The sequence below is a fragment of the Mustelus asterias genome, chromosome 19 (assembly GCF_964213995.1).
Source record: "Mustelus asterias chromosome 19, sMusAst1.hap1.1, whole genome shotgun sequence".
Taxonomy (NCBI): Eukaryota; Metazoa; Chordata; class Chondrichthyes; order Carcharhiniformes; family Triakidae; genus Mustelus; species Mustelus asterias.
In genome coordinates this window covers 24,400,368-24,411,764 of record NC_135819.1, presented here as the reverse complement: position 1 = coordinate 24,411,764, position 11,397 = coordinate 24,400,368, and the positions used below count along the sequence as shown (strand labels likewise).

General features: G+C 51.2%; 1 protein-coding gene across 1 annotated transcript; it reads left to right on the top strand.

Moving 5' to 3' along the window:
- Positions 1-7,527: 7,527 nt before the first annotated feature.
- Positions 7,528-10,503, top strand: LOC144507655 (zona pellucida sperm-binding protein 3-like). The gene is made up of 8 exons (XM_078234812.1): positions 7,528-7,929; positions 8,914-9,029; positions 9,117-9,220; positions 9,312-9,489; positions 9,577-9,703; positions 9,784-9,872; positions 9,960-10,081; positions 10,367-10,503. Exons 1-8 carry the CDS (start codon positions 7,528-7,530, stop codon positions 10,501-10,503), a joined length of 1,275 nt encoding a protein of 424 aa, XP_078090938.1.
- The last annotated feature ends 894 nt before the right edge of the window (positions 10,504-11,397 follow it).

Here is an 11,397-nt window from a genome sequence, read left to right as displayed (position 1 = left end):
TTTGGTGCCGGCGTGCACCACGACTTGTGACTGTTCCCCCTCCCCCTTTAGAATCCTGAAGACACGGTCGGAGATGTCACGGACCCTGGCATCCGGGAGGCAACATACCATCCGTGAGTCTCTCTTGTTGCCACAGAACCTCCTATCTATCCCTCGAACAAACGAATCCCCAATAACTATAGCTCTACCGCTCTCCCCCTTTCCCTTCTGAGCCACAGGGACGGACTCAGCGCTGGCGATCTGGTCACTGCGGCTCACCACTGGTAGGTCGCCCCCCTCACCTGTATCCAAAGTGGAATACTTGTTGCTAAGGGGAACGACCACAGGGGATCAACTGCGCCAAGTGCTCCGGACTCCTGGTTGGTCCGTGGGAGACGGACCTTCTTCCGGAGGAGCTCAGGCCTTTCACCTGGAGCAGGACCAACCTCCTCGACTTGGGGGCCCATCTCTGCCCAGCCGAGGAATCCTGGCCGGCGAACTGGCAGGAGCTGGAGGCCAAAGTCTCTGCACACCTGAGTCACTGGACAGGACTGCTCCGAGTGCTGTCCTGCAGAGCGCGAGTTCTCATCATTAACCAGCTACTCGCCTCCATGTTGTGGTGCCGGCTGGTCACTTTGACCCCTCCCCCTGGCTTTGTCACAAATCTCCAGAAAACCCTTGTGCGGTTTTTCTGGGACAACCGACTGCACTGGGTCTCTGCCGCGGTTCTGCATCTCCCGCTTGCGGATGGCGGTCAGGGTCTCGTGTGCCTTCGCACACAGGTAGCGACCTTCCACCTCCAGACCCTGCAGAGATACCTTTACGTTGAGCCTCCTCCACGATGGTGTGCCCTGGCAACGGATTTCTTCCGCCAGTTGCACGGCCTGAATTACGACGTGCAGCTGCTGCATATAAATCTGGGGCGTATTCCGACCTCCTTGCGGGAGTTGCCCGTCTTTTACCAGGACCTCCTCACTGTCTGGAACACGGTCGCCTCACGACACAGCATCAGGAGTAGCGACCCTCGTGCGAGAGCCACTGCTCAGGAATCCACTCCTCCAGCTGTATAACTTCAGGTGGCTGACGGAGAGGGGGGCTGTGGCCGCCGGGGTGACCAAGATCGGGGACGTGCTGGATGGCGGAGGAGCGGGCAGGATGAGCCCCCGCGTGCTGGCTGAGCGCGCGGGGGTGGCCGTCTGGCGCGCGGCCAAAGCCATCCAAGACCTTAGAACGGTCGTGCTCGGCCCCAAAAGTGCACGTGGTCTCGAGGCGGCGCAGGCGTGCGGTGGGATCCTGCCCAAGCGTTCCCCTGTTTGGACGGAATTCCACATTGGTCCAAAACCTATACCTCCCCCTCCCGGGTCAGGTGACCCACAGTATGTGCCGCCTCACGGAAATTCCCTCCGTGCCTTTTTCCACCTCGCTGAGGCGTTTCCTGTACGGGCTGCTGCTGCACACCTTCCACTACCGCATCCTCGCCCATCGCCCGGATACACCTTGGCGGGCCTTGTTGCCGCCGGGCGGCGGAGGTCCCCAGTGGAGGTCCCTCTACGGAAGGATCTCCACCAATTACATGGGAGACCTGGGGTGGAGGGTGATGCATGCAGCAGTTCCGCACAACCGTAGGATTCACTGGTTCACGGGCTCCGAAGACTGCCCTTTATGTCCCCTTGTGGAGTCCATGGACCATGTCGACATTTTGTGTCTCAGGTTGCACTTCCATTTTGTTTTCCTGAAGAACCTTTTATTGATGTTTTGTTTGCACTTCAGTCCCACGCTCCTGGTCTCCGGGCACCTGGTGCGGAGAGAACATAGAACATAGAACATTACAGCGCAGAACAGGCCCTTCGGCCCACGATGTTGCACCGACCAGTTTAAAAAAAAAACTGTGACCCTCCAACCTAAACCAATTTCTTTTCGTCCATGAACCTATCTACATAGAACATAGAACATAGAACATTACAGCGCAGAACAGGCCCTTCGGCCCACGATGTTGCACCGACCAGTTAAAAAAAAAAACTGTGACCCTCCAACCGAAACCAATTTCTTTTCGTCCATGAACCTATCTACGGATCTCTTAAACGCCCCCAAACTAGGCGCATTTACTACTGATGCTGGCAGGGCATTCCAATCCCTCACCACCCTCTGGGTAAAGAACCTACCCCTGACATCGGTTCTATAACTACCCCCCCTCAATTTAAAGCCATGCCCCCTCGTGCTGGATTTCTCCATCAGAGGAAAAAGGCTATCACTATCCACCCTATCTAAACCTCTAATCATCTTATATGTTTCAATAAGATCCCCTCTTAGCCGCCGCCTTTCCAGCGAAAACAATCCCAAATCCCTCAGCCTCTCCTCATAGGATCTCCCCTCCATACCAGGCAACATCCTGGTAAACCTCCTCTGCACCCTCTCCAAAGCCTCCACATCCTTCCTGTAATGTGGGGACCAGAACTGCACACAGTACTCCAAGTGCGGCCGCACCAGAGTTGTGTACAGTTGCAACATAACGCTACGACTCCTAAATTCAATCCCCCTACCAATAAACGCCAAGACACCATATGCCTTCTTAACAACCTTATCTACTTGATTCCCAACTTTCAGGGATCTATGCACACATACACCTAGATCCCTCTGCTCCTCCACACTATTCAAAGTCCTCCCGTTAGCCCTATACTCAACACATCTGTTATTCCTACCAAAGTGAATTACCTCACACTTCTCCGCATTAAACTCCATCCGCCACCTCTCGGCCCAACTTTGCAACCTGTCTAAGTCTTCCTGCAAACTACGACACCCTTCCTCACTGTCTACCACACCACCGACTTTGGTGTCATCAGCAAATTTGCTAATCCACCCAACTATACCCTCATCCAGATCATTAATAAATATTACAAACAGCAGTGGCCCCAAAACAGATCCCTGAGGTACAACACTTGTAACCGCACTCCATGATGAATATTTACTATCAACGGATAGTACGGATCTCTTAAACGCCCCCAAACTAGGCGCATTTACAACTGATGCTGGCAGGGCATTCCAATCCCTCACCACCCTCTGGGTAAAGAACCTACCCCTGACATCGGTTCTATAACTACCCCCCCTCAATTTAAAGCCATGCCCCCTCGTGCTGGATTTCTCCATCAGAGGAAAAAGGCTATCACTATCCACCCTATCTAAACCTCTAATCATCTTATATGTTTCAATAAGATCCCCTCTTATTGAGAGGGGCGGGTCGGGGTGGCGAGCTCCTCGTGAACCTCTCCTGGGCCTGGCGAAACACGCCATTTACAGGTCCAGGCAGCGGGCGATTGAGGGGGCCGTCCATCCCGACTGTCTGCCCCTCTACCGCGGCTACATTCGCGGCCAGGTGTCTCTGGAGAGGGAGCATGCGGTGTCCACGGGCGTGGTTGACGCCTTCTGCACCCGTTGGGCACTGCAGGGGTTGGGGTGTATTATTGACCTTGATAATCACATTTTAAATTGATGTCTTTAAGTTTCAAAGAACAAAGAACAATACAGCACAGGAACAGGCCCTTCGGCCCTCCAAGCCCGCGCCGCTCCCCGGTCCAGGATTGAATCCTGAATCCAGGATCCCCGCCCAATTTTCCAGCCTATCTACATACCAATATCCTATCCACCGAGCTGTCCCTCACAGCTACGATGCTTTGTTCATCACAACCTATTAACTCACCCCCACCCCCCCATTCCAGACCATGTGATCTCCAGGGAGAGGCGAAAACCCAGAGTGAAAACCCCAGGGCCAATATGGGGAAAAAAAAAATCTGGGAAATTCCTCTCCGACCCCCTGAGGCGATCGAAACGAGTCCAGGAGATCACACTGGCCCTGATCGGAAAATGCTTCCCAACCCTAGTCATTTCCACTTCCACGAACACCATATGAATTCCCTGCCCCCGAGACAGGTTCCCAACTATCCGCAGTCTCGCTCTGTACTGGCACCAGCATAATGATCATAGAATGAAGCCTTGAAACGAGAAACAAGGAACAATTAGCCCGCGCCGCTCCCTGGTCCAAACTAGACCACTCTTTTGTATCCCTCCATTCCCACTCCGTTCATATAGCTGTCTAGATAAGTCTTAAACGTTCCCAGTGTGTCCGCCTCCACCACCTTGCCCGGCAACACATTCCAGGCCCCCACGACCCTCTGTGTAAAATATGTCCTTCTGATATCTGTGTTAAACCTCCCCCCCTTCACCTTGAACCTATGACCCCTCGTGAACGTCACCACCGACCCGGGGAAAAGCTTCCCACCGTTCACCCTATCTATGCCTTTCATAATTTTATACACCTCTATTAAGTCTCCCCTCATCCTCCGTCTTTCCAAGGAGAACAACCCCAGTTTCCCCAATCTCTCCTCATAACCAAGCCCCTCCATACCAGGCAACATCCTGGTAAACCTCCTCTGTACTCTCTCTCCAAAGTCTCCACGTCCTTCTGGTAGTGTGGCGACCAGAACTGGACGCAGTATTCCAAATGCGGCCGAACCAACGTTCTATACATCTGCAACATCAGACCCCAACTCTTATACTCTATGCCCCGTCCTATAAAGGCAAGCATGCCATATGCCTTCTTCACCACCTTCTCCACCTGTGACGTCACCTTCAAAGATCTGTGGACTTGCACACCCAGGTCCCTCTGCGTCTCTACACCCTTTATGGTTCTTCCATTTATCGTGTAGCTCCTCCCTACATTATTCCCACCAAAATGCATCACTTCGCATTTATCAGGATTGAACTCCATCTGCCATTTCCTTGCCCAAATTTCCAGCCTATCTATATCCTTCTGTAGCCTCTGACAATGTTCCTCACTATCTGCAAGTCCTGCCAGTTTTGTGTCGTCCGCAAACTTACTGATCACCCCAGTTACTCCTTCTTCCAGATCATTTATATAAATCACAAACAGCAGAGGTCCCAATACAGAGCCCTGCGGTACACCACTAGTCACAGGCCTCCAGCCGGAAAAAGACCCTTCCACTACCACCCTCTGTCTTCTATGACCAAGCCAGTTCTCCACCCATCTAGCCACCTCCCCCTTTATCCCATGAGATCCAACCTTTTTCACTAGCCTACCATGAGGGACTTTGTCAAACGCTTTACTAAAGTCCATATAGACAACATCCACGGCCCTTCCTTTGTCAACCATTTTGGTCACTTCTTCAAAAAACACCACCAGGTTAGTGAGGCATGACCTCCCTCTCACAAAACCATGCTGACTATCGTTAATGAGTTTATTCCTTTCGAAATGCGCATACATCCTATCTCGAAGAATCTTCTCCAAAAAATTCCCCACCACGGACGTCAAGCTCACCGGCCTATAATTACCCGGGTTATCCATCCTACCCTTCTTAAATAACGGGACCACATTGGCTATCCTCCAATCCTCTGGGACCTCACCTGTGTCCAGTGACGAGACAAAGATTTGCGTCAGAGGCCCAACGATTTCACCTCTCGTCTCCCTGAGCAGCCTTGGATAGATTCCATCAGGCCCTGGGGATTTGTCAGTCTTTATATTCTCTAACAAACCTAACACTTCCTCCTTTGTAATGGAGATTTTTTCCAACGGTTCAACACTCCCCTCAGAGACACTCCCAGTCAACACTTCCCTCTCCTTTGTGAATACCGACGCAAAGTATTCATTTAGGATCTCCCCTACTTCTTTGGGCTCCAAGCATAAGTCCCCACTTTTGTCCCTGAGAGGTCCAATTTTTTCCCTAACAACCCTTTTGTTCCTAACGTATGAATAAAATGTCTTGGGATTCTCCTTAATCCTGTCTGCCAAGAACATTTCGTGACCCCTTTTTGCTCTTCTAATTCCCCGTTTGAGTTCTTTCCTACTTTCATTGTACTCCTCCAGAGTTCCCTCCGTTTTTAGCTGCTTGGACCTAACATACGCCTCTCTTTTCTTTTTGACCAGTCCCTCAATTTCCCTGGTTATCCACGGTTCTCTAATCCTACCCTTCCTATCCTTCTTTTTTATAGGCACATGCTTGTCCTGTAGCACTAACAACCGTTCCTTAAAAGACTGCCACATACCAGATGTGGATTTACCCTCAAACAGCCTCTCCCAATCAAGAAATGCGCATACATCCTATCTCTAAGAATCTTCTCCAACAACTTCCCCACCACGGACGTCAAGCTCACCGGCCTATAATTACCCACGTTATCCTTCCTACCCTTCTTAAATAACGGGACCACATTGGCTATCTCGCCAGGCCCAGGAGCAGGTTCACGAGGAGGTCGGCATCCCGACCCGCCCCTCTCCGCACCAGGTGCCCGTAGATCAGGAGCGTGGGACTGAAGTGCAAACAGATCATCAATAAGAGGTGTTTGAGGAAACCAAAAAGGGTGTGCAGCCTAAAACACAGAACGTAGACATGGTCCACGGACTCCACGAGGCCACAGAAATACAAATTTCCTTTGTACTTTGATTTTTGTTCGGGCTGTTCCCCTCCTTTTGGGGAGCTGCCCCCTTTACTTTGTCCTGATTTAAGTTGAGTTTGTTTATTTGGTTTGACCTAAAAAGAGGCCAAAGCCTAGACCCCCCCTCCCGGGTCAGGTGCCCCACAGTTTGTGCCGTCTCACGGAAGTGTCCTCTGTGCCTTTTTCCACCTCGCTGAGGCGTTTCCTGTACGGGCTGCTGCTGCACACCTTTCACTACAGCGTCCTCGCCCGTTGCCCGGATACACCTTGGCGGGCCTTGTTGCCGCCGGGCAGCGGAGGTCCCCAGGGGAGGTACCTCTACGGAGGGATCTCCCCCAATTATCTCAGGGACCTGGGGTGGACGGTGCTGCATGCAGCAGTGCCGTGCAACCGTAGGTTTTTCCGGTACACGGGCTCCCGAGACTGCCCTTTCTGTGGCCTCGTGGAGTCCGTGGACCATGTCTACGTTCTGTGTTTTAGGCTGCACACCCTTTTTGGTTTCCTCAAACACCTCTTATTGATGTTTTGTTTGCACTTCAGTCCCACGCTCCTGATCTACGGGCACCTGGTGCGGAGAGGGGCGGGTCGGGATGCCGACCTCCTCGTGAACCTGCTCCTGGGCCTGGCGAGACGCGCCATCAATAGGTCCAGGCAGCGGGCGATCGACGGGGCCGTCCATCCCGACTGTCTGCCCCTCTACCGCGGCTACATTCGCGGCCAGGTGTCCCTGGAGAGGGAGCATGCGGTGTCCACGGGCGCGGTTGACGCCTTCCGCGACCGCTGGGCGCCGCAGGGGCTGGGGTGTATTATCGACCCCGATAATCACCTTTTGGTTTGACGTTTTAAGTTTCCTTTCGACTTTGATTTTGGTTCGGGCTGTTCCCCCCTTCCTTTTGGGGAGCCGCCCCTTTTACTTTGTCCCTAAGTTAATTTGAGTTCGTTTACTTGATTGGTGTCGAAAGAAATACTTGATTGGTATCGAAAGAGTTGGGTAATTGGTTCAATTGTTGTTATTGATTCTGGAATAATTGCTGTCAGCTGAGTGTGGGCTGTGTGTATAAAAGGTGTCGCTTGGTGCCTGAAGGGATGGTTCAGTTGTTTGGGATGATGGGGGATTTTGGAGTGAGGGGTTTCTTCCCAGTGCTTGTGTTCGTTGGAGCTGTTTGTTGCTCTGATACTTGGCAACAGTTTCGAGGCCACAGGTTTCCATGGATAATAGTCAAAGCCACCCCTCGGCCTCAGACATTCCCTCCTCCTGGGCCTCCCTTTGATTCCCATTTCCGTGTGTCTGAGGGTCAAGGTGTGTCTCCAGTGCAGAGTGTGAGGGTGCAGTGTGGAGAGGACAAGCTGCTGCTCAGGGTCCAGCTGGATTTATTTGGAACCAGGCACCTGGTTAAAGCTGCTGATCTGACCCTGGGGACAGCAGGTTGTCGGCCAACCAGGATCTACTCTCAGAACCACACTGTCCTCTTTGACTATGGACTCCATGAGTGTGGCAGCAGATTGCAGGTAATGTGAATCCTCAAACTCTGCCTCTGAGCTGGGGCTGTAGGTTGTTCCCCACTCTTCACTCCAACAGTGGGTGAGATGTCATTGATATTGAGGAGATAGCTGTCTCCTGCTTTATAAACCCCAAACTAGCTTTCTATTCAGGATTGTACTTTACTTTCACTGGTCTGAGTCTCTCCAACCCCATTGTTCTGGAAGCTTCTCTTTGCTTCCTCCAAGCTGTTCCTAGTTTGGAGATTTTTACAGTTTGATTTCCCCTCATTCAGATCAACTCAACTGAGGGTTGAGTTTCAGTCCAATTTAGTCCAAATGGGTTGAGTCTGAATGAAATGGGATTTGAGATGGATTGGACGAAATAAGAACTCCACACTTCCCACTTTCCCAGCCATTGGAATAAATGGGGTTCTGATTACAAACTGTTCTATTTCCATGCTCCAGATTACTGACAACTTGTGGCTCATTTTCCTGTTAACTGAAGCTTTCATTGAATCACTTCCCTGTTAATTGATTCTGGTCTTGTGCTAATCCTCTCTCCTTGCAGGAAGGGATGAGGTTGCATAGCAACACTGCTAACCAGATAAGGCCCTTCTGCCTGTTCCCCAGTCATTATGATCAAGACTGAGCTTCCCACAGCCTCCATGTTCCTGTCCTCACAACATGATTCCCTCAATGGCCAGAAATAAATGCCTCTGTCCTGAATATCCTCAGTGAGTGACCATTCCCAGCCCTCTGGGGCTGGAGAGAATTCCAAAGATTCATCAGCTGCTGAAGGAAATTCGTCGTCACATAAATCCTAAATGACTGACCCCTGACTTGAGAAGACTCCCTGCTAACACACTCCAGCTTGGGAGAAGCAGCCTCTTCACACTGACCCTGTCAATCCTGCTGAAGAATTGTTTTAATGAGATGAGTTCATTGTTAACCCCAGTGTAGAACATTCTCATTTCAGATCAGTTTTTCATTCCTTAAGCTGCTGTCTTTCAGATGACTGGAGATTTCCTGATCTACAGCACCCACCTGAGCCACAGCCCAGAGTATCATGGATCTGTTATTGTGAGAACCAATGGAGCGGTCGTTCCCATTGAGTGTCGTTATTTTAGGTGAGAATCTTTACTCGATTGTCAATAAGATCTCCAGCTGCTAGTGACCTCTGACCTTGTCCTAAAATGCCTGCACTGTCTTTCCAGGAAGGGCAATGTGAGCAGGAACCCCATCAAGCCCACCTGGATCCCATTCAGCTCCACCAGGTCTGGAGAAGGGCATCTGTCATTCTCACTGCGCCTAATGAATGGTATGTGATGGGTGGATGGGGAGTGATTTCCTGTCCTCACTCACTGGGAGTTACACCCACTGTCTCCAACCCTTGTCCTCTTGTCCTTCAGGTGACTGGCTTACAGAGCGCACTTCGACTGTCTACTACCTGGGTGAGCTCATTCACATTGAGGCCTCTGTTTCAATGAGCAACCACATGGCCCTGAAGCTCTACATTGACCGCTGTGTAGCGACATTGAGGCCAGGCCAGGACTCCAGCCCGAGATACAGCATCATTGACTACAATGGGTAAGGAGCTCTCTGCTTTCTCCAGCTGCTCCCATCTCAATGGCTTCTCTGGATTCACTACTTGTCCCTTTTTCCATCTTTCTTCAGCTGCCTCCTGGGCAGCAAAGCTGAGGACTCCTTTTCAACCTTTGTGTTGCCAGGACATGAGCGGGAGCCGGATAAGCTCCGCTTTGACCTGGATGCCTTCCGTTTCTTTGGAGATGAGCGTTCCTTGGTAAGAGGAAGCTGATCATTGGGGTCTCCACGTTGGGAGGGAGTCACTAAATAACCACTTGTGTTGAATGTGTCCCTCAGATTTTCATCACCTGTCACCTGAAAGTTGTTCCAGTGGATCGGAGAGATTCCAGGAACAAAGCTTGTACTTTGCTGAAGATGCAGAATGTGTAAGTTTCCCCTCTCTCCCTCCAGGGATGTGTTTGTGTGGAGAAATGATGCACAACCTGGTTGACTGACTGATTTCTCTTGTTTAGCTGGACCCCATTGGAGGAATCGAGCTTTGACATTTGTGCCTGTTGCCATGTGGGGAACTGTGGGGCCACGAGTGATTTGGGATTTGTATCCAGAGGAAGGAGAGATCTTGTCGCTGAAGCTGGTAGGACATTGATCCTCTAGATGTGGGAGCTTCCCCCTTTCCCCTCTCTAACTGGAATGGTTGATATTGCAGAGAGTGAAGCTGGATTGAAGTGGGAGGCTGAGGCCTCACTTGGACCCCTGCTCATTCTGGATACTGATGGGACCAACCTGGCAACAGCCTCCCTGAATGAGGCTGAGGGAAGGATACAGGAGAGGTCTCCAGGGGGTGAGTTGGCTGACTGCTGGTTTCCATTTCCCCCTCAGTGTTAGCTTCAGTAACCATTGGTTTCTCATTGCTTTGTAGGTGTGGAGTCTGAGGTGGTCCTGATTGTGACCCTGACTGTGACAGCTGTCTCTCTGATCTCTGCTTCATTGATCACCTTGTTCCTGTACAGGAAACACAAACAAACTCTGTTCAACCAGTCATCAAATGATCAATAAAGCACTGTCCTTGTAGTGTCTGCAAGCTGTTTGTTCAATGCATCTTCCACATGTTTGTTTGATGGCTTCATGGGACTGTTGGCTGGGGTGAGCCAATCCCGGCAAAGAACTGGGATGAATGATTGGTTTACTGAGGGTTGAGAGAGGAACACTAACTCTCTGGATTTGATGGGGCTGCTGCTGGTTTTGTCTGTTTCAGAGAATCTTGTGTTGGGGGAGGGGCTGTGATCAGGTCTGGGGATGTCCTTGTGGAGCTGAGCCTGGCTGCTGTGGCTGTTTCCTGGGGCTGCCTCCTTCTCTCCCATGGTGGTGATCACCACCATGGGAGAGAGGAGCAGATCACTAAACCAGCTGTCTTCCCTGGCTGCATAACCCTGTATCACCTTTCACTGAGTGAACAGAGATGAGGAATTGACCTGGGAGAATGTTCTATTGGTCAAGCTGGCTGAGTCCTATTGGACATATCTGCTGGACTGTCGGACACATGATGAGGGAGAAAGGTACCTGACCTCATTCCCCCTTGATTTTTATGAACTTTCAATGTTACACCTAATCCTCCCAGGCACCCCTGTCTATTTTACAAGGCTCCCACAGCCCTACCATTAAGCCAACAAGGAGAGACAGCAACACTGGTGCCTTAGAAGGCTGTGTCCTCAGCCCCTTACTCTATTCGGGCAGCAATGTGGCCGTGGTTAGCAATGTGCCTCATGGTGCCAAGGACCCAGATTCAATTCTGGCCTCAGGTGAGAGTCTGTGTGGAGTTTGCACATTCTCCCACAGTCCAATGGCGTGTGGTTTTGGTTGACTGGCCATGCTGAATTGCCTCTTGGCCCCCCTGACTGTAACAGGGTAAATATGCAAGGTTCTGGGGTTAGGGCCTGGGTGGGATTGTTG